Here is a 22,784-nt window from a genome sequence, read left to right as displayed (position 1 = left end):
CTATAAAATGCTATCGAACACGAAAGACAGGTCAAGAAGGTGGCTGTTGCGGACACGCTTGATGAAATCCGGAGTGATGGTGGAAAATCCACCATCACACCTTAGCACCTTTAGCTAACCTCCTTCCCAAACCGGTATCGGTGCCGGCCTTGTGTTCGCTGTAACCCACACTGAATACTTGCCTCTAAGTATCGTCGGGATCGAAACGTCGGGTTTATAGGGTCGCGGTTGTGGGCTTGTTTGGAGAGACTTCGAGTGATGGTGGTGATTGTGAGGATTGTGGCTAGTGAGCGACGCCGAACCGCGAGTTGAGCCGCGAAGCTGGAGGCAAGCTGTCCTGAGCTCCATGCCCAATAATAGCTTGAGCTCGAGCTCGAGCTATTGGAAAGAGCTACAACTTACCCTAGTAGCTATAGTGAGAGGCTAGTTGAATTGCACGGTAGTCTCTCTAGTTTGGAGGTGCATAGGTATTCTACGTCGCAGAAACGGTCACTGTGTAACCGAGTTACACATTAACATGTGTAACCCGGTTAGATGTTGACGGTTAGTTGCAGCAGTTGGGTTGGCTGATTAGCGAGGGACCACGATTAGCTGTCGTGTCACATCTAAAGTAGTTGCAAAGTTGAACGTCAGGTGGTATGGTCAGGACAGGCGTTTCTATTCAAAAGCCTCCCCAATGTATGAGTAGAGGATTTTCTTGTTTGTTTTTAAGAAGTCTTGAAAGAGCCTCGTCGTATCCTGGCCATGACATCGTCTTCCTTCCACAACTCATCCTCCTGCCGTCAATAGAAAATAATGTACACGTCGATGTTTTGGTTTCCATGACCGGGGTTGACTTTGAACTCCCCAATTGACATCGCTCATTGCAAAGCAGAGGTGAAGACGTTTAAACGTACTTGCACATCATGGCAACCATGAGATCGAAGAGACCAATAGCCTCAACGAAGGCGAAACCCAGAATGGCGTAAGAGAAGAGCTGACCACGGAGGGAAGGGTTGCGGGCAACACCCTGGAGGAGAGCAGCGAACACAAGGCCGATACCGATACCGGCCTGGGAAGGAGGTTAGCTAAAGGTGCTAAGGTGTGATGGTGGATTATCAATTGAGTTGAGATGGAAGAATGTTGACCTCCAAAAACAATCAAATTGAATTGCGGAGAGTACTTACACCACCGAGACCAATGGCAGCGTTACCCATACCAATGTTCTGGGAGACCTGGACGAGGGCGTTGGCCATCTCGGAAGAGTAGGCGCGGCGGGCGGCAGGGGCGACCTTCTGGACCATGGAGACGGTCTGGGGGCGGACGAAAGTGGCCTGGCGGAGACCTTGAGAGAGCGTCAGAACATGGTTGCTTCAATTCAATGGAGCTTGTCATTGATGTATGAAAAGGTGATGGAGATATAGGATGGTTCGATATTCGATGGAGGTATGATGAGGTGACGTTGAGGTGGTGATGAATTACCAGAGAAGGCGCGCTGGGCGACCTTGGGCTGGACAGCGCGGAAGGCAGGGCGGGCGGCCATCTGGGCCATCTTAGGGGCGACAATTCTGGAGGCCATTTCGAATGGTTGGATGTGAGAAGGGGGATGGAGAGGAGAGTGGTTGATGAAGGATGGAAGATAAGGGTTGAGAGATCGGAGCGGAAGCTTTCCCTTGGTGGACGACGAGTGAGAAGAGGTCAAGGGGGAAAGCCGTGGGAGCCCACGCAGAATTTTCTTGTACTGCCGGTCCGGTGGCCGTGTGATTTGGCCTTGTTTGCTTCACTCGGAGCCAGGAGGCGTAACTTAACCGAGTCCAAGTGGGCCTCACTCACTCAATAGAGCTCAACGATTGGCCAGATCTTCTCGACACACAGACCATCCGCCTCCGAATCCTGGCCGATGTTAGGAGTGTCAACTTATCTCACAACCACTTTGGCTGCGCGGGAGAACAGAACATTGTCGTTCAACTTCGTGCAACCCGGGGTTGTACACAAACTGATGTTGTATCTAGAGTGACTCCAAAGTGAAATGTATGCTCTGATACATGGAGAAAGTGCCAGAATAGATGGCCACAAATAGTCTAAATCAGTAGCGCCCGCATCCGCGTCAATGATCGAACAGCTCCCCCAGCCAACTGTTAGGCTGGGGTAGATTACCGCGAGTGGGCGATACTTGAGACCAAAGCTCTCTATTCAGTTTGATAATGGAGTCCGACTGATAGAAGTGCGCGGAGTGAGGTTGTGAGTGAGCGGGAATCGAAGAGTGAAGCATCGTACTCTCGCACTTGATGTACTCCAGGTGCCCTGATGCGTGTTCTGAGCAGACTTCGAGAGTGATGAGGAAGGTCCATAAGATAGCTATCATGTACCTTCACCATGGACCTGCACCATGTCCAAACTGGCAGTCTTGGAGACTCAAGTGCAACAGTCCTGGGGGCTATTCCTTCCCTTGTCCATGGAGTATGCCTGTCACTTCCATATGCTGCAAAGGATATATACATGTATACATGGGAGAGATAATTGAATGCATTGAAAGTCAACTTGCCTGGAAGAGCTATTTCTGACAGGACAACAGGAAGACTAACCGATTGTGGTGACAGCTAGCATAAGACAAGCGAGCCGTTCCTTGCTCAAAGAAGCAAAGTGTCCCCAGAATGCATGAAGCATGGGCGCCAGCCATCGAGCATGGTAGCTAGCTATCTCCAGCTGCCACCAAGGATAAAGGCAATGAGCTGCCCCTCCTTTTGGATCCGTCAGACCTTTGCCAACGTTGACTCCGAACTCGAAGCAAACGAAAAGAGCTCAAACGCAGTCGTGTTCCATGCGGCCGGGCGAGGTTGCATGTCGTGCGGTCAAAAGAGTTGCCTCAGCTTCCCGAGTCAACCCGACGATCGCTGCGAGCTTCAGCAAATTGCGCCCGCCAAGTTGGATGCGCGATGAGCCGCTGACGACGAAGGATCCCCCAAGCATGTGTTCAATGAATCTCAAGTGATTGTGAACATCCTGTCCTGCCGACTGGTATCCAGAGAGGGTGCGACATGCCGACAGTGTTACTGGAGGTGAGCCAAAAGACGCAGATGGACTAATAGACAAAGTCCGGGGCCAGACTTAGCCGGCGTGGAGACACCTACTTGCTGCATTGTTCAGCTCATCAAGGTGCCCATACGGGATGCAGCGGATTCAACAAACGGTGATCCAACAATCGTCCTGAATTGCATCCCGTGGGCAATCAGAGTAGATGCAGAGCTACTCGTTGCAGATCGGGACAGCAGCACCTTCCCAACCTTGTGCGACAATCCTCATGCTCTTAGCCTGACACCTACCTCGGAGTTCCTTTTGACGATACTTGATGGCCCACCCTGATGCGTGCTTGCTCGAAGTTGTTGTTATGCCACGTACGTGGAAGTGGCTCATGGATAAGAGATGGGACAATACACCGAGCATTGGCTTCAGCGAACATTGGCAATGTGTCATGAATATGCTGAACAGAGCTCCGTACAGAGCTGTGGACATGCTTCGACATTTCCATGTGCGTAATACTGTCGCGCTCGTGGCAGCTGCAAGGCACAATGGTTTTCAGACTTGCAAAAATATCAGGGAGATACATTTTGAAGTTGACTCCCTGTGTCAGTCTAGTGGATGTGAGCCATCATCGTGCCTTGCTGCAGCTCCTCGTTGGCTTGCTTCAACTATTCCAAGAGGGCGGAATTGACAGTATTGAGCACAAGGAGAGGCAACAGCATGCTGAGCCAGATGACATCGTCGAATCATGAATACATGTAAACGGCTGCGCGTAGAACAAAAGCACGATCACATAGACGATGGGAGACAAGGATAAAGAACAAATCAAGTGTAGGTGCAAATTATGCGCAGCATGGAATCGTATTCAAGTTCCTCCTTTCCCAGTCCATAAACGCCAAATGTAAATGCTTTCAGTCAAACTCCGCCATGACTCCCATCTTTTTTATCGTGACCGACCCAAGACTTTTCCCATTGTTGTGCAAATCCTCTAAGCGTAGAGCTTCTTGTCGAAGCTGTGGAGACCGTGAACGTTACCCTCAGCCTGGGCAGAGACGGTACGGAGCTCAAATCTGACCTCGCCATCAATGACACCTTGGCGAAGAGCAGTCAAGCTCTTGACACCAATGTCCTGGAGAGAGTGCTGGACACCAGAGATAAGGTAGGGAACGAACTTGGTGACGGAACCACGGTCGAGAACGGAACCAGAAACACCCTGAGCAACAAGAAGTCTGTCACCCTCGGAGAAGTAACGGGCAGTACCAGCGTTGGAAGCCTTGGGGTCGTTGGGGTTGGCAGAGCCTACGCCGGCCTTCTTATCCTCCATGGCGTCGATGGAACCCATACCTCTGTAGGCCTTGACGAGCTGACCCTCACGGGAGACGTAAGACTCACCAGGCGACTCAGTGGTACCGGCAAGAAGACCTCCCATCATGACAGTGCTGGCACCGAGAGCGAGACCCTTGACGATGTGGCCAACATTTTGGATACCGCCATCGGCAATGCAGGGAACACCGAAACGAGCGGCGAACGAGGTGACGCTGTGGACGGAAGCAGCCTGAGGACGACCTACAGCCATGACCTCCTGGGTGATACAGGCAGAGCCAGAGCCCATGCCGATTCTGAGACCGTCGACACCAGCAGCGATGAGACCAGCGGCCTGCTCACGAGTGACAACGTTTCCGCCGATGACGTCGAGAGCGGGGTGGGTTTGCTTGATGTACTTGATCATCTCGATCTGGTACATGGAGTTACCCTGAGAAGAGTCAAGGATGACAACATCAAGACCGGCATCGACGAGCTTCTGGAGACGGGCCTTATCGTCAGGGCGGGTACCGATGGCGGCAGCGGCGATCAGCTGCTTGGACTCGGAGAGCTTGGAGGCAAGGGGGTAGTTCAAGTTCTTCATCAAGTCGGAGCGGGAAACGAGCGAGATGAGATTGCCGTTGTCGTCGACGATGGGGAGCTTGCCCTTCTTGGACTTCTGGAGAATGGCGTTGGCCTCGGTGAGCTCAATGCCGCTCTTTGCGGTGACGAGCTCGGTGGACATGACCTTGTCGACGGTGTCGTTCAGGTTGTCGTGGAACTGGATGTCACGGGGAGTGATGATACCGAGGAGCTTGGAACGAAGCTTGCCGGACTCTGTCAAATCATGTCAGTCTTGTTGTTCCGAAAACGAGCTCAGACGAAACATGGGATTGTGTGTGTTTTTCAGATTCCAAAATATTTCTCCACAACAGATTGACTTGAATGCGGTTGAACGAAAGTTATTATATTTGTTGAGTCATCCTCAAACGGAGTGAGAGCGAAGTAAAGTTGTTGCTTACCAGTGACGGGGAAACCGCCGAAACCAAGCTTCTCCTTGAGAGCAATGGCTTCGCCGACGGTGGTCTGAGGAGAGATGACGACAGGGTCGAGGATGAAACCGTTCTCGTAGCGCTTGACCTTGCGGACCATCTCGGCCTGCTCATCGGCGGAACAGTTGTGGTGAATGACACCAAGACCACCGAGGAGAGCCATGTGGATGGCCATGTTGTGCTCGGTGACGGTGTCCATGGGGGAGGAGAGGAGGGGGGTCTTCAAGGAGATGCGCTTGGTGACAGGTGAGTCAAGAGTGACCTCGTTGGCGGAGAAGCCTGGATTGACAAGTAAGCACGCTGATCAAGGTGCGCATGCGCATTCAGCGGCTCATACCAATGTAACCGGGAAGGACCAGGAAGTCGTTGTAGGTCAGACCGCCGTTGTTCTTGGAGTCGAGGAGAGTCTGGACGTCGATGCCATCGCGCTCCGAGTATTCACTCTTGACAATGTCGAGGGCGTTCTTGAAGTCAAGGATCTTCTCCTTGTGGAGGACGGGAACCTGAGAGGTCATTTTGGCGAGAGGTCGTGTTTCGTGGGTCGTGTAATTATAGGAGAAGGAAAACGGATATGGAGAAGAGACAAATGACGAAAAGGGGTATCTCGATTGGAAGTAGTACGACGAAGAGGTCGACGGGTTCAAGTGTGAATACTTTCCCCAAGAAAAGAAGAGAGAAAAGAGAGTTGTTCGAGATTTTCTGCACACGCTCGACGCGCAGGCTTCGGCCACGGTCTGTAGGTGATCTGTGCGGTCTTGTTTGCATGGTTTGGTTTTGTCAATTGCTCGGCCTTAATGAGACCCTTTTCGTTTATCGCCGGCCGCAGCTATCATGTATTTGCCAAGGTTGGAAAGCAATTCTAACATCATGCTATATCACAGATCGAGTGTTTACGTAGTGATACTTGTTCTTGCAATCAGGCATCTGTATTGTCCAGTCCTGTCTTACTTCTCCTCTGTCACATCAGCTTATCTCCAAACATGTCGAGACGAAGTGGGATGCCTTGACGAAAGCATCGGCCAGCCAGCCCACCAAGAGAAAACAAAGCATGCAAATCACCTCTCGGGAATCTAGTGTACACTCACTCACTTGTTACCCAGTAATGTGCTCATAGCCATGATCGATGACAGGAAATAATCGCATGTCGAATTTGACCGAATTTGATGCAAAGGGTATAACAAAGTAGAAGAGAGACCCTTGATCGGCTCGTTTAGTGTTTGGGTATTAACTTTTGTTTCGGGGTGCGGGTGGGTTTGTTGACACCAAGACAAAACAACAAAGTCGAGCTTTTCGGCCCACCACTCTCCTGCATACATCGCGCCAGCCTGCTGCTCTGTTCAGCGCCAACTATTTTTCGAGGCTGAAGAGAGAGTCTTGTCTGCTAAGCCAGAACGGTCGTTTCAAAAGTTTGCGAGTCTATTCCGCAAGCGAAATCAAGAACGGGTGTTGCAACGGGCGTGTTTACGGGGATAGCGTTGCAAAGCAATCGATTTCTGCCCTGCTATGCCGCCTGGAGTAGTCGACTACTTTTTCCTTGTCTGCTGCTTTCACCATCATTGCTAATAGCAGTGCCGCGGGCGACGTCGCCGCTCTCTTCCGACACGCAAACTCGCCGTCTCGCTGCTGTGCGCGTGCCGCCGGGACTTGACAAGCCGACAAGCATACGTCTGCCCTACCTATTCATTCGGGTTCGCACCTTCCCTGAGACGACATGGCATATTTACAGCAATCACGCGGACAAGCGCCGGCATCTCCCTCGGTGCCTGGAAGTCCGCTCCGCCATGTGACCAGCATATCAACGAACAGTCTGCACCACAAACGAGGCCTCAGCGAAGCCACGGCCTCACCCAAAGCGAAAGGGTTCTGGGAGGCCAAAGAAGCCAATGTTGCGCCAGTCACACCTGAGCAGTTCCGCACTGCTCTAAGGCCCTTGCAACAGGCTCCGGGCACATCGCCTGCTCATCCCTCGTCGCATTCAACACCACACACCCAATCACACTCGCGCTCCAAAAGCCTACACGACTCTAGAATGGACCCATTCAACAACAGTACGCCCACCTCGCAATCCGCATCGCCTGTGCCGTCCACATCTCCGCCTGCAAAGTCTCGACCACATTCACTTGCCATCTCCCGCTCAGATTCAGTACGAGCCCCTATCCATGACCGTGGAAATCGCAATTCTGCCCACGTCCATTTCGCATCGCCCAGCCATATCGAAAAGTCCGAGCTGCAAGGCCTGCAAAGATCAGCTACGAAACACCTGCGCACACTCTCCAAGTTTGCTCAAAACACCGAAGATGACGACTTTTCGATAAAGTCTCCTGAGCAAGAGGTGGTCGGTCTGCATGGTCGCAGGAGGTTACAGCGTGCCATGACGACGAAAGAGAAGAAGGGCACAGAAAGTACCAGCAAATTCACGAGCAGTTGGGAAGCCAGCAAATGGATGGATCGTCAGCGTCAATTCTTGCAGGCCTACGAATATCTGTGTCATATTGGTGAAGCAAAGGAGTGGATCGAGGACATCATCCACAAACAAATCCCTGAGATTGTCCAGCTCGAGGAGGCCCTTCGAGACGGAGTCACCCTCGCTGAAGTTGTGCAAGCCATCTATCCCGATCGACCTATCCGCATATTCAAACATGAACGTCTGCAGTTTCGCCATTCCGACAACATTGCTCTGTTCTTCCGTTTTCTTGCCGAGATGGAGCTGCCCGAGCTCTTCCGCTTTGAATTGGTTGATCTTTACGAGAAAAAGAACATCCCCAAGGTCATCTACTGCATTCATGCCCTATCATGGCTTCTCTTCCGCAAAGGAGTTGTGGACTTCCGCATCGGTAATCTCGTCGGTCAGTTGCAATTCGAAGATCACGAACTTGAAGCCATGCAGAAAGGTCTTGACAAGGCTGGAATTAGTATGCCCAATTTCTCAGGCATGGGCGCCAACTTTGGTGAGCCAGAGCCAGAGCCTGAACCAGAGCCCGTCGAGACAGAGGAAGAGCGCATCCAGAGAGAACTCGCTGAACATGACGCTATGGTTGAGGACTTACAATCTCAAATTCGTGGAGCCATGGTGAGACTAAGACTCGGAGACACCATGAACCAGCTATGGGATGCCGAGGATGCCCTCATTGACCTTCAATCACGAATCCGCGGAGATTTTGCCCGCCAAATCTCCGATTATCGCATGGATATGAAACGTTTTGCTGTTCAGCTTCAGAGTGCTGCTAGAGGCTTCCTCATTCGTAGGCGTCGTAGCGGCCGTGAGCAGACCTGGAAAGCCCAAGAGAAGCAAATCGTCACTCTCCAGTCACTGTTCAGGGCACGCAAAGCTAGGACGGAGGTCAGAAGAATGCGGACGCTTATGCAAAAGCAGGACATGGGCATCCGCAACCTTCAAGCTGCGATTCGTGGTGCTCTGGGCAGATGGAATGTCAGTGATCAGTACGAAGCGACTCGTGAAGCCGAAGAGCCAGTGCGCTGGCTCCAGGCAGCGATTAGAGGAGCCATTCAGAGAAAACAAATCGAACGTCAGATCGAAGAGGGACAAGCTTCCGAGGAGCATGTTATTTCTCTGCAAGCTGCCATCCGAGGAGCTCTACAAAGGAACCAGGTCGAACGTCAGCTCGAAGACAGTCGCCAATCAGAACAAGATGTTGTTGCTATGCAGGCCGCGATTCGAGGTATGCTGGAGAGGAAGGGGCACGCTGCGAATGCCGACCTGCTTAGAAAGCACTCGAGATCTGTCGCATCACTCCAACATGCGATGGCCGGCTTCATCCAGCGTCGCAAGTTGGATCACACTCGTATTTCTCTCGACACCGAGACCCCTGCTTGGCTAGAGCTTCAATCGGCAGCACGTGGTCAAAAGGCGAGACGTGCTGTCAGGAAACTCAAGTCAGACCTACAAAAGCAGTCATCCTCGATCATCGCATTGCAGTCTGCGTTCAGGGCCGGTTGTAGCCGCAAGGACGTCAAAGCCATCAGAGATGCGCTTAGCTATCGCGAAAATGCAATCATCGCTCTCCAAAGCTGTGCTCGCGGCCATATGTTCCGCAATAAGCATCACGCCGACGTTACAGCCTTGTATGCCCAGAGGCCAGCCATCAAGGATCTTCAGTCTTTGTCTCGAGCATATCTCGAGCGTCAAAGAGTGTTCGATGTTTTGTGTCGGCTTAATGAGCAAGAAGAGCAGATCATCGAGTTGCAGAGCCTTTCTCGCGCCCTGCTTGGTCGTCGTGATATCGGCGTTCTTCTAGGACAACTTGAAGAAGATGAAGACGCTGTTGTGGATCTCCAATCTGCTGTCAGAGGACTGCTTGTCAGACGAGACTTTGCTGAGAAGCAACGCTTCTACCGAGAGAACATGGAGAAGGTCATTAAAGTTCAGAGCTTTATTCGGGCCCGCCAACAAGGGCAGGCTTACAAGAGTCTGACGAGTGGAAAGAACCCGCCCGTCGGTACTGTCAAGAACTTTGTTCATCTTCTTAACGACAGCGATTTCGACTTTGACGAGGAACTCGAATTTGAGAGATTGCGCAAGACTGTTGTGCAACGCGTGCGACAAAATGAGATGGCCGAACAATACATCGATCAACTTGACATCAAGATTGCTCTCCTTGTCAAGAACAAAATCACGTTGGATGAAGTCGTCAAGCATCAGCGACACTTTGGTGGACACGTTGGCAGTCTTTTGAACAACACGGAGATATCTTCCAAAGATCCCTTCGATCTCAAAGCCTTAAACAAGAACTCAAGAAGAAAGCTTGAACACTACCAGGAGCTATTTTTCCTTCTGCAAACTCAACCACAATATCTTGCGCGTCTATTCCACAAGCTGAAAGAACAAGGCATGCCAGAGCAAGAAGGCAAGAGGATCGAGCTGCTCATGATGGGACTCTTCGGCTTTGCTCAAAAGCGCAGAGAGGAATACTACCTGTTGAAGCTTGTGACACGTTCCATCCAAGAAGAAGCCGAGCACAGTGCCTCCCTTCAAGATTACCTTCGTAGTACCTTCTTCTGGAGCCGACTCTTGTCTGCCTACGTCAGAAGCCCTCGCGATCGTAAGTATATGCGTGATCTCTTCGGACCTCTTGTCAGAGAGAGTATCTTCGAGAATGCAGACTTGGACCTTGAGAGCGACCCAATGCAAATCTACCGAGCGTCTATCAACAACGAGGAGCTTTCCACAGGGCAACGCAGTCGCAGAAACCCAGACATCTCTCGTGAAGAGGCCATTCGCGACCCTGAGACCAGAGATCTCTTCGTATCCCATCTGCAAGACCTCCGCGATATCTGTGATCACTTCTTCATCCTCCTGGAAGAGACTTTGCCACGTATGCCTTACGGTCTAAGATTCATTGCTCAGCAGACATTCAACACTCTTGTTGCCACCTTCCCCGGAGAGAGTCAGCAACATCTCCTTCAAGTCGTTGGACATTGGTTGTGGAAAGCTTATCTTGCACCTGCATTGACTCAACCGGAGATGTGGGGCATAATCGATCGAGGTCTAAGCCCGATCCACAAGCGTAACCTCGGTGAAGTCGGCAAGGTCCTGGGTCAGGTCTATGCGGGTAGACTGTTCGGAGGCGACCACATCTATCTGCAGCCTTTGAACACCTGGGTGGGTGAGGCTATTGAGAGAATGGAGGATCTTCTTGCATCTCGTAAGTCTTTGCTTGATCTCAAATCTCACAGTACTAACATCATCTAGTCATCGACATCCGTGAACCCGAACAGCAATTCGACATTGACGAGTTCAACGATCTCTTCGCCCGTGTCAAACCTACCTTGTACATCAAGATGGCGGACATCTTCGCCATTCACCACCTTGTGACCAACGAGCTATCGAATCTTTCCGGCCCGAATGATGTTTTACGTGAAATCATCCGCGAACTCGGCAGTGCCCAAAGCAACGAGAACGAAATGATGGGTGTTGGCTCGAATGAAATCAGTCTCCAATTGACGCCCAAATTCCACGACAAGCAAGACCCTGAGGCCGATCTTAAGCAACTCTTCATGGAAACCAAGCGCCTTGTTCTTTTCATCATCAGGATACAAGCTGGAGCCAATCTGCTTGATATTCTGGTTCGACCCATCACGGCGGAAGACGACGACAAGTGGTTCTCACTCTTGGACGAAGAAGCTTTGCATCAAAAACGCAACCCTAGAGCGCCCTCGGCATACTCTGGTATGATGGAGGATGAACCGGCCTCAACTCTGTTGGACATCACGTCCATGTCATATGCCGAAGTCAAGAGCGCAGCTCTTGAAAACATCCTCCTCCTCGAACAGCATGGAAAGGTCAACAGGCATAACCAGTACCAAGACCTACTCAATGCAATTGCTATTGACATCAGGACGAAGCATCGTCGTCGTGTACAACGCACTCGCGAGCTCGAGGGTGTTCGTGCCACGCTTACTCAACTAAACTCAAAGGCCTCTTACCTGGACGAGCAATTGCAGAGCTACAACGACTATATCGAGCAGGCCATGATAACATTGCAAAACAAAAAGGGCAAGAAGCGATTCCTTCTACCTTTCACCAAGCAGTATAACCACGAGCGTGAGTTGGCTCGCTCTGGTCGCACACCCAAGTTCGGTTCGTACAAGTACTCGGCACGTGCTCTTGCCGAAAAAGGTGTTCTCGTCAGCTGGGATGGGTACGATGCAACTCAATGGAACCGTATCAACGTCACCATCTCCTCCGATGAAGTCGGTGTCTTCCATATTGAGGGAAGCATGGGCAGTCTCATGATCCCAGGTGCCAGCGCCTCTGTACCGCTTGACGACCTCCTTCAGGCACAATTCGACAATCACCAATTCATGAACCTGTTCCGTGGGACTGGCGGTGACGGTGGCTTGAAGTTGAACGTCAACCTCTTCTTGCACCTGGTCTTCAAGAAGTTCTACCGTGAAGAGTAGAGAGCGCGGTACCTCTTCTTCATTTTACGTCGACATGACTCGTGTGTTTCTTTTTTTCGTATTACTCCTGTTTTCTTACTCTCAAGACGTCATGTCCTCCTCTGTTTATATAATACGACCCCTTTTGAATTCTCATGGCATACGAACAGGGCAAAGAAGCCGAATTTAGGACCCTCCCATATGGCGTTTCCTTCCTATGAGTTTGAGAAGAGTCATGGCTGTGGCTCACAAGAGCGGCTAGGTTGTTGAGCATAGAATACCCATTTGATGTTAATGTTACATTTTTCATATTTTCAACTGACCTGCCTTGTATGCTGAATGGCAAGGATGGCAACGTGTGTTCTCAACAAAAGATCATGATGCCTGGATTGTGTCAGAAAGAATATGTCTGCACAATCTCGGAAGAGGGTTGTGCACGGTAAACTGTTCTCTTGGCAAGCAGGAACGCCTACGTCTTCGTGACTTCTCAACTGTGTATGTCACTTTCTGACCCTAAACGATGTGCAATACTAAGTCTACGCGTGGACGCTGCGCCTGAAACAACGGGTATCGGCGGAAATACTGCACATATCTCAAACCACGCTTGATTGTCGCGGAATCTCGCGTCCGAATGTTCGATACGTTGCGACCATCAGCATGTCACTAGTCGATCATCTGCGCTCATGAATCCTGAACAGCCGCGAAGAGCGGCTACTGTGCCATTGCCAGTTCCCCAAGGCCACCAAAACCCGCCACCAGCTCCGCCTTTGCCGCCGCAGCAACGAGCTCGCAATGCTCTGAACAGATTCTTAGGCTTCCCTGCCAGAGCTGCTGATGGAGAGGGCGATGGTCGCGAGGGTAGTAGTGCAGGACTGAAGGACGTTCAAAGACTTCCTAGTTTGTCCGCGTACAATGCCAGTGCTAGTCATAAAACCGGCCTCGAAATTAACTCTCTATCTATCAATGATGAGGGAAGTCATGCCATTCTTGCTGGACGAGACATCCTCAAAACCATTCGCGTTGATGAGGGAAGCTGTACGGAAGACATCAATATCCGGACTGCCATCCGAAACTACAGTGCGCACACCTCCGGACGATCCAAAGACAATATCAACATATCAGACGTTGCATGGGGCAAGGGCAACTTTGGCAACTACATCGCCGCTGCTAATGCCAATGGACCTATCACTTTGTACGACCTCAATCATCCTGGAATCGAAGTTGCGCAGCTGAAAGAACATCGCCGGCAAATTCACAGAGTAACGTTCAATCCTCATGCTGGGCAGCATTTCCTCTCTGCTAGCCAAGATGGAACTGTACGACTTTGGGATCTCCGCGATGTGAGACGAGATGCCAACACGTTTCCAAGCAGATTCACAACCAGTGGCCAGAATGAGGGAGTCAGAGACGTCAAATGGTCTCCGACCGATATCTTTGAGCTCGCCATGTGCACAGATGGAGGATTTGTTCAGAGATGGGACACCCGCAAGCTCAAAACTCCTCTGACACGCATTGCAGCTCATACGGGACCATGCGCGACAATTGACTGGCATCCTGATGGTAAACATTTGCTTAGTGCCAGTTCGGACAAAACGGTCAAAGTCTGGAATATCTCCGCTGAAGGAAGGAGGCATAAGGCTGTGTACGAGATCAAAACACCACATCCCTTGCGCCATGCTAGATGGAGGCCTTCCTGTCAGTCATCATGGCCTAAAGGTCGGGGCGCGAGGCAGTGTACACAGATTGTCACATCTTACGAGCGTGATCATCCTATCGTGCATATTTGGGACTTTCGAAGACCGTGGCTGCCATTTCGAGAGATGGAAGGCTACCAAACGGCACCAACAGATCTTTTGTGGCATTCTCAAGATCTTCTATGGACAGTCAACAGGGAGGGCATGTTCTTACAGCATGATATCAAATACGCTCGCAAAGTCATGGAAAAACGCAATATGCAAGCCTTTGCTATTTCTCCGCTCGGCGAGTTTAGTCTGGTAACTCAGAAAAGAGCAACTCGTCTCAGGCCAGGTCTTAACCGCGACGACAGTGAAGCGTTCATCCATCAACGACGATTAGGTCTTTCTCATACTGAGACAATCGGGCAAGGGCATAGTTCAAGTCGGGGGTCGCATGACGACACACTAGACGACACTTTCCTAAGCAGCTCCTATGGAAAGCGTCATACAAGATCACCCAGTGCCAGGATAGGAAAGATGTCCAATGGCTCTCCGCCGGCTTATGATGTTGGCTCGACTCGGACTGTCAGCCTCGAAGATGTCTTGAAAGCGGGTCGAGCATACAAGCCAGGTCAGAGCGCTGCTCGTGGCCGTCTACCTGGTAGCCCGAATTTGTTGCTTCTCCAGTACTTCGCCAAGCAGTACAAAACACGGGCTCTTCCCGAACCTCCCTCAGTCGACGCATTTCTGAAGGCACATGAGATGTTTGAGCACAACGCAAGTTATGCTCAGAAAGCGTCACTATATCGTATGGCCCAGTCTTGGAGGATCATGGGTCGAGCGGTCATGACGGAGTTACTGAACAGAGCGGATCACCATCGTGGATTGAGGGTAAAGAATGATTCTGGTCCTCGTAAAAGCTTGTTGGACGAATCACCGTTTGCCAGAAGGACTAGACGATGGCTCGGATCAACCGAACGAAGACTGAGCTCAAAGCCTGGTACACCACTGAGTCGCCCGTTGAGAACGATGGAATCGCTGTCGACTGTTCAGCCCGATAGCACATCAAATGTTCCTACGCCAATCGCTCGACCCGTGAAAGACCGTCACGAGTTAGAGCGAGCTTCGCTCAAGGAGATTGACAAGGATGAGACTCTCACACTGCCACCTTCGCTTCTTACTCCTTCGGAGATACGCGAGAACATCGAAGGTCAGAGCCGGGCTACGTTACAGGCAGTTGATCACAGAGGTATCGAGCATCGTAACTCTTGGTATGGCTCTGTACAGAATTATCGAGAGAAACGAGAGGCTATCAACAACTGGAGACAGCCTGTGAAAGAACCACTTAACCTTGAGGATGAGCCAAGTGAGCGGCCCAAACCTACCAGATACAACTCGGATGAGAGTTTTGGCATGTTCCCATCTTTGTCATCACGAGATGCTTCGGGGCCTGCTTCCTCAATTGCTAGCAGTCGATCAAATCTGATGGACGCCGTACAAGAAAACCTTCGATCAGAAGGCTCATATGGTTCAATGAATCTAGGAAGCAGTTCATCTTCCGAACCGATTATGGGCCGGAGTTATCAGGCAAGACAGGGTGTTCCGGAAGATCAAGGTCAAGGGAGCGTTGTCGAAACCTCATCAGGAAGCGACCACAACGGCCACATGATGGTCCCTGCGCCTAGACAGAATACAGATGCGCCAGCAAGAGATATACCTCGAGATATGCAGACTCTTGCTATGAACAACCAGCAAAGTTTTGCTTCAGACGTTGACACTTTCTCCAATCAACGAAAACCCTCTGACGATGTCGAGAATATGGAAGCTAGTGGAACCATCATTCCACATCGACACTCACGGCAGCTAGGACGGTCGAGAGAAGGATCCATAACTAAGCCTGCCACTCTGCCACAGATTACGGAGAGCGTATCGGCGGTGATGCCCTCGAAAAACGCTTCTATCGACGCCACGAAGACACCGTTCATCACAGCCGACTTTCTAGCATCCGACTACAATATCGATGCCGAGAAGGATAAGCCGTTCCGCATTATAGACATGCTCAATCACCTTCTCGACTACCATACTACCAAGGTGCCCGACGCTCAGGCCGCAACGAATCTTATTTTCCTCCTGACTCCTCTGCTTCCCGAGACGCATGCACTACCGCAAGCGAAGGTCGACGCGACCATTACCGTATACAGTGAGTATTTCACTGCAATGGGTTACAGCGACATGGAGATTTATGGCTTGTTCTCAACATCGTTTGAACATCTTATCAAGGCAGGGCTGCAACCTCTGCAAGCAGAGAGCATAATAAGCACCTATCACAGTCAGCTACAACATCTCGGACTATTCAGTCATGCTGCATATTTGCGTCGTGTCAGCTACCCCATGTATCCATCAGTGTACGAGGGTGGTCTCAAAGACACACAAGTAAGCTTCATGTGCGGAACGTGCAGAAAACCCATTACTGCTCCCAACAAGATGCGATGTGAGAATTGTACACAGCGTCAAGATCCGTGTCCAATCTGTTGGTGCGATACGAGTCCATTTGAGGGTCCCGCAAAGATCAAAACACGCACAGGTGGCAACCGAGTCGCTGTAGCTGAACCTTTCATTCGACCAGCAAGTGCGGGAGACGATAGCGACGACGACATCCGACAGGCCATCGGCGAGATAGGCGTTCAGACAAACGCACTGTACTCAACTTGCCTGCTCTGCAACCATTCAGCACATGCAGCGTGTCTGCGTACATGGCACTCAGGAGCACCATCTGATCTCGATGTTTCTCCGACTTCTGTATCAACATCTGAGGGCGCCTGTCCTACTCCAGGTTGTCTATGCGCTTGTACGCCAGGTCCCCGGCGAAATGATCTGTTGGATACTGTCGAGCGAAGAGAGCGGGAAAAATGTGTACGTGATGATGACTGGGTAATTGCGGAGTCGAGGGCTGCGCAAATGGCTGCTACGTTAGCGGGCGGAAGGAAGAAAAGTGGTTTGAGCGTCACAACGCCGAACGAAGAGGCCGGCAATAGCAGGCGGGAAAGAAGAAGTGTAGGCTTCAGACAGGGCTAGCTTTCTATCCGATCCACATCGTTTAAACCTCAAGATATCGAATAGAGGTGAATCGTGACTATCTCCGTGCGCTTTCCTCCTTTCGTACTTTCCACAACTCACGGCCAATCGCCGAACTGTGAGCAACGATCACGCAACATCGCCTCCAAAATGGGCGACAACTCTTCACCCGAGCACAGCGAAGGCGCATCGCCCGTTGTCACCAGGAAGAAGAGACAAAACTCACTCAGGTCCATATACAGTCCAAACCGATTCGCTCTCTCCCGGACAATGCCTCAGCTCCTCAAAATCACCTTGCCTATCCACAAAGATCAAGCGGCCCCTACTGCTACGATCATGAGAGCCTCAGCTGCTCAGGAAAGGGATAACAGTAATGTTGTGCTCCCTCCTCGGCGATACCTCGGTTTCTCAAAATTATCTTGCATGTCTACAGCCAGGAATTAGCCCTTACCACGACCATGAGAGCCTAGTCCCTCTGTGGGTACATTCACTTGATCTCTCATTTGCGTAGTGCCCTCGATGACAGCAATGATCGTAGCGTTCGTCACGGAAAGTGCAGGCAATTAAATGTTTGCTAGATTCTGCCTTGCCGCCAAAGTGCTCCTTCCCTCGACGAGCTCCTTCTCACGCCTGTCGCTCATAACGTCAGGTGTACCTCCCTGCTGAATTCAAGCGCCAGCTCCTTCCTCGATTGCGCCTTCCCGTTCAAATTCGTGCAACGCGTCAACTTGCTGCCTGAATGCTTTTCCATAAGAAGACTTGCCCTCTCGACAACGACCAGATCCGGATCGCGATCTTTGATCAAGCGATACAGTTCGTTGGCGTTGTGGTGCACGATTCTGACCGTATTCAATAGCTCTTGTGAGTCGGACATTGCGTTCTGGGTGAGTTCTGTAATCATGAATGAAGAACACCCAAGAGAATAGAGTGTTTATCAACTGTAAGATGAACAGTTGCATGGCGTTGCCATGTGCCGCATCAGTGGAAGGTTCTGGCCGTGTTGCTTTCGCATGCAGCAGCTCCCTGAAGGAGATTCGCCGTAGCCGTGCAAAGCAACATACTTGAGAACAACACGTGAAAGAAGCAGCGTCCTTCTGATGAGACGCAAATAATATGCGTCATGAGACAAGGCCAAGGTGACGATATCATGTATCAACCAAGTGAAAGACACAAAAAGAACACAGCCAACAGCTCGAGGCGTTGAACTGTACTCTTTCCTTCTCCAAAGGCTACAAGCTATAGCTGTGAGTATCCGAGATACTTATGCGATCTGCATAGTCATTCGTGTGCAAGAACTGTTGGTCGTGCTCTCGACGAACAAGACTGTGATCAGAGGGATTAGCTGACTCAAAGCAGGGTAATCTCTGCAAGTGGAGTTGCGTCCCGGGGAAGTCATCAGTCTACTGACTCTCTGCAGGGCTTTCTTTGGGCCGAAAACCGACTGTGCATGTTTGCAAGTTATTTTTCGCTCACCCTCTTCATGGAGGAGAGAGAAGTGACCAACAGATGCGAAGACTGAAGTTCGAAGAAGCATCAAAGCTTCTCTTTAGCCGAGGCCTTGGCACCAAATATCTTCCTTGTCCATGTGCCTGCCCGCCTTCCTGAAATCTCCACATCCACATCGATTCTGGCGCCGGACAGACAATATCCCGCCAATGGCACATTTTCCGGTTCTTCCGACCCTTCGAATGATCTGGGGATGTGTAGGGCACATTGCTGCAATCAGTTAGCTGCCGTGTACGTTCCCCATATTTTTAAGTTACCCCGTGGGCGGGACCGTTCGTCTTGCGGAGAAACAGACGGCCTCCCTTGAGAGGCGTCATCTTGTATCTGCGTTCTTTACATGAGTCTTCCATATAAAGCCCACACTTGGTCGCATCCCAGAATGGATTCGTTCTCATTACCATCTCCACTTCTTCAAATATGCTTTTCCAACCTCTCTTTGCTGCAACTCTGTTGAGTGCAATCACAGCTGTCGCTTCGCCAACATGGTCTGCTCAGCAGGAATATACCAAGTCCCTCCCTAAGAGTGTTTCTAAGCACCAGGGTACCCGACCAAAGACCGATATCTCGCCTAAGAAGCCATTCAAGGCTTTCCCTTCTTCGCCCTCCAGAAACAGAGTCTGTTACGTCAGCTCTCACAACGACGGCGTGACAGATGATTCAGAGTACATTCTATCTGCTGTGAATAAGTGCAACAACGGTGGTCATGTCATCTTCTCTCAAGGCCAAAAGTACGTTATCGGAACTGCATTGAACTTGACCAACCTCAACCACATCGATCTCGATATTCAAGGCTACGTTCAATTCACCAACGACACCGACTACTGGCAGGCAAACGCTTTCAAGCAAGTTTTCCAAAATGCTACAACCTTCTTCCAGCTCGGCGGTAATGACGTGAACGTCTACGGTGGAGGTTTTCTCGATGGCAATGGCCAGGTCTGGTACGATCTGTATGCTCAAAACATCTACATCTTGAGACCCATCCTCTTTGGTGCTGTCGGCTTGCACAACTCGACTATTCAGAACTTGAACTTCCGCTACAGTCCTCAATACTACAACTGGGTAGCCAACAGCACCAATGTCTTGTTCTCGAACATCTCCATCTCAGGATCCAGTCAAAGCAAGAACCCTGCCAAGAACACTGTAAGCAAAAACCTGTGTCGGGGTGGTATCATCATACTAATCACTTTCTTAGGACGGATGGGACACTTACCGTAGTGATAACATTGTCATCCAGAACTCGGTGATCAATAACGGTGACGACTGTGTCTCATTCAAGCCCAACAGCACCAACATTCTTGTTCAGAATCTGCAGTGCAACGGCAGTCATGGGATCAGTGTCGGCTCCCTAGGCCAATACCCCGCCGAGACCGATATCGTGGAGAACGTCCTCGTCTACAACATCTCCATGAGTAACGCTAGTGATGGCGCTCGTATCAAAGTCTGGCCTGGATCCCCGGCAGCTCTCTCGGGTGACCTTCAAGGTGGCGGTGGCAAAGGTCGCGTCAACAACATCACTTATGACACCATGTCCATCAACAATGTCGACTACGCTATCGAGGTCACCCAATGCTACGGTCAGAAGAACTTGACAGCCTGCAACGAGTTCCCCTCTAAGTTGACCATCTCGAACATCGTGATGAAGAACATCCACGGCACCACTAGCTCCAAGTACAACCCTATCTCCGGATACGTCGTCTGTAGCAGTCCAAGCGTCTGCACTAACATCAAGTTGTCGGACATCAATGTCAGCAGTCCCAATGGTACCGTCAATGAGTTCTCCTGTGGCGACGTCGATGAGAGCCTATTGGAGGGCATCCAATGTACCACCATCAATAAGGGGTACAACTAGGACGCATGTTTATGTAGTGACTGATGAACATTCTATACACAATATCAACTATTAAGTCACATGCCATATTGAAGCCTTGACGAGAAGTGGATAAATTCGGGACGAGACACAAGGAGCTTCCTTGACAGTGAGAAGGCGGGAATTACCTGTCAAAATGCACCGAATACTCTGTCGTAGTGAACTGCATTGGGGGAGTTGTAACATATTCCACGACTCCCTGGACATTCCATGCCGCCGAGGAGATTACTGTGCATTCCTACCGGCTGACCTGCTCGCAGGTGTGGTTGCGTGCAATCAACTTCGACGAATTCCTCTATCATGAGCCGCGCGCGAGTCTTCGTAAGTCGGTGATTGACATGTGCGAACACTACATGTTCGTACATAACATGTAGCAGCTACACCGCTGTGGCCTTATACCAGGTTTTCCATAGTGTCCCGATCTACAAAAAGAGCCATGTCTGTCTCGAAGTTGTAAATTATCTTTCCCCTCCAATACAGAACTTCTCACACAAGTTCACAAACACATCAACCTACCAAACATGACGACCTTCGAGCTCTCCTCCTACGTGGAGACCGGTAAGGATGAGATACAGACCCTCTCCAAAAGCCTCAAAGCTTTGCAGAACAAGATGAGAGCTGCCAATACCGACGTCAGCATGGTTCAATATCTCGACGGATGTCTTGCAAAGGCACAAAAGCTATCTAACACATTGTCTGTCTTCATTCAGAAAGAGATCAACAAGTACGTTCTCCCAATGTCCACACTGCTTTCAGGCTGAGCGAGGCTGACCTCAAAATAGTGCCAGAAAGATGGCTGACCATCTCGCCGAGCAAACGATCGCAGACGCCATCGATCAACTGGCGGAAGATGTTCGCTTGCATTCACCTCAGAACAGACTGGCAGTCCTTGCTCTTCGTTTCTTCTTCGAAGGAGCTGGCAGCAGAGTCAAACGTAGCAACTTGAGAGACAGACTCATGGCTGCCACGGACGACAATAATCTCGGAAACTACCCCTGGGTGGATGACTTTGGATCTGTACTTGCGTTGTACAAGAAGAACATCGAGAAGTTGGCTTTGAAGTATGCGACTGAGGGAGTAAAAGAGACCATCGAGACTGAGGCTCAAGGATTCTTTGGCATCACCGATGAGTGTTGATCATGCGACTTGAAAGGACAATGTAGTAATTTGAGTGATGGAAAAAGCAAAATGTAGCTTCATGTCAGGGTTTGGATAGCAGAAATGAGAGTTCACCATGGTCATACATAATGTACAATCAATGTGATAGCGTCACTAGTATGTTATACAGATACGAAGAGGCACGAACTCTGTGTAAAGAAGTGACTCAATAGATGAGAGCCCTGATAATCGGCTCTTCTCGGCGTTCGACTTCATCAAAGTGAATGGTGTATGCCTTTGGACAAGTCTCCTCACAACTGGTGACATCAGTAAGATGACTATGGCGGTATGCTCGGAAGACTCGCATGCAAGGAAGTGAAGAGTAACGTCCAGTCCTGCTGAATTGAACGTGTTGTCCATTGTCAAATTCACCGTTCAGAATATGTCACTCTCCGTCGTCAGCCTTCACTATCGGACGGACAGTTGGAATTCTCAACTGCATATAAAAGCTCCCCTCTCGGCCATCTTCCTGCCATTCTTCTTCCATCACCCGATCTTACCACTCCAAATAGATCTCAACATGTCTTCTAGAGTGTCCTACAGGCTCTACCTGGAGACAATCATTCCTGACTCTCGTGCCAGGATCAACGTCTTCACGGACAACCTGATGACCCTAAAGAAAGGCATGGAGGATGCTGAGGCCGACCCTGACTTGGTTGAGCGTTTCCACGAGGACTTGGTTTCTATCGGCGAATACCGCTTGGCAGTCGATCGCGTTGAACTTCTGGCAGAGAAGTATGATTGTGTATCGTCATGTTTCGATCAATGCTAACAGATCGGCAGCGCATTGAAGATGGACAACGCCTTGGCCGACAAGATCATCAAAGAGGCAGTCGACCACCTCGTCGACAAGGTCCGCACACAATCATCTGACCTTGGACTTGCCGCAACCATACTCAAAACGTTCTTCGAGGGCCCCGAGGGCAACGGCAGGCGCAAGGACCTTGAGCGCAGACTGAAGCAGAAGATCGGTCTTTCCTACCTCGGCGCCAGGATCGACCACGATGACGAAGATTGGGAACTTGAGGAAGGACTACAGGCATTCCAGGTGGAGGCCAGGGATCTGGCTCTGAAGTACGCGATTGAAGATGCGCAGAAGATGGTTGAATTTCGCTTCCGAGTTGTAGGCGACAACTGATGGCGATCGCACTACAAGCTCAACTCAGGCTTGATCGAAACGTACAACAGAGTCCCCAAGACAGAGGCTAGCGAACAAACCTAGCAAGAGCAAGCTCCCAGAACCGCGCT

The 22,784-nt window shown here is 50.6% G+C and overlaps 6 protein-coding genes across 6 annotated transcripts; 3 read left to right on the top strand and 3 right to left on the bottom strand.

Moving 5' to 3' along the window:
• Positions 1-886: 886 nt before the first annotated feature.
• On the bottom strand, positions 887-1,558 carry AUEXF2481DRAFT_27434 (uncharacterized protein; the record flags this gene model as incomplete). The annotated part of the gene is made up of 3 exons (XM_013490294.1): positions 887-1,051; positions 1,167-1,324; positions 1,462-1,558. 3 exons carry the CDS (start codon positions 1,556-1,558, stop codon positions 887-889), a joined length of 420 nt encoding a protein of 139 aa, XP_013345748.1.
• A 442-nt stretch (positions 1,559-2,000) lies between these two features.
• On the bottom strand, positions 2,001-2,490 carry AUEXF2481DRAFT_37692 (uncharacterized protein). Its single transcript, XM_013490383.1, has one exon. It carries the CDS (start codon positions 2,342-2,344, stop codon positions 2,087-2,089), a length of 258 nt encoding a protein of 85 aa, XP_013345837.1. The 5' UTR covers positions 2,345-2,490; the 3' UTR covers positions 2,001-2,086.
• A 1,498-nt stretch (positions 2,491-3,988) lies between these two features.
• On the bottom strand, positions 3,989-5,869 carry AUEXF2481DRAFT_46322 (uncharacterized protein; the record flags this gene model as incomplete). The annotated part of the gene is made up of 3 exons (XM_013490477.1): positions 3,989-5,139; positions 5,325-5,633; positions 5,692-5,869. 3 exons carry the CDS (start codon positions 5,867-5,869, stop codon positions 3,989-3,991), a joined length of 1,638 nt encoding a protein of 545 aa, XP_013345931.1.
• Positions 5,870-7,383: 1,514 nt separating this feature from the next.
• AUEXF2481DRAFT_63780 (uncharacterized protein) lies at positions 7,384-12,275 on the top strand (the record flags this gene model as incomplete). The annotated part of the gene is made up of 2 exons (XM_013490521.1): positions 7,384-11,017; positions 11,065-12,275. 2 exons carry the CDS (start codon positions 7,384-7,386, stop codon positions 12,273-12,275), a joined length of 4,845 nt encoding a protein of 1,614 aa, XP_013345975.1.
• Positions 12,276-12,755: 480 nt separating this feature from the next.
• AUEXF2481DRAFT_580778 (uncharacterized protein) lies at positions 12,756-17,472 on the top strand. The gene has a single exon (XM_013490559.1). The coding sequence runs from the start codon at positions 12,938-12,940 to the stop codon at positions 17,003-17,005; it is 4,068 nt and encodes a 1,355-aa protein (XP_013346013.1). The 5' UTR covers positions 12,756-12,937; the 3' UTR covers positions 17,006-17,472.
• A 1,456-nt stretch (positions 17,473-18,928) lies between these two features.
• AUEXF2481DRAFT_27430 (glycoside hydrolase family 28 protein) lies at positions 18,929-20,360 on the top strand (the record flags this gene model as incomplete). Its single annotated transcript, XM_013490293.1, has 2 exons — positions 18,929-19,651; positions 19,704-20,360. The coding sequence occupies 2 exons, from the start codon at positions 18,929-18,931 to the stop codon at positions 20,358-20,360; spliced, it is 1,380 nt and encodes a 459-aa protein (XP_013345747.1).
• Between the last annotated feature and the right edge of the window lie 2,424 nt (positions 20,361-22,784).

This window comes from Aureobasidium subglaciale (assembly GCF_000721755.1).
Source record: "Aureobasidium subglaciale EXF-2481 unplaced genomic scaffold scaffold_5, whole genome shotgun sequence".
Classification (NCBI taxonomy): domain Eukaryota; kingdom Fungi; phylum Ascomycota; class Dothideomycetes; order Dothideales; family Saccotheciaceae; genus Aureobasidium; species Aureobasidium subglaciale.
Note: the sequence above shows the minus strand (reverse complement) of the source record. Positions and strands in the feature narration are given on the sequence as shown.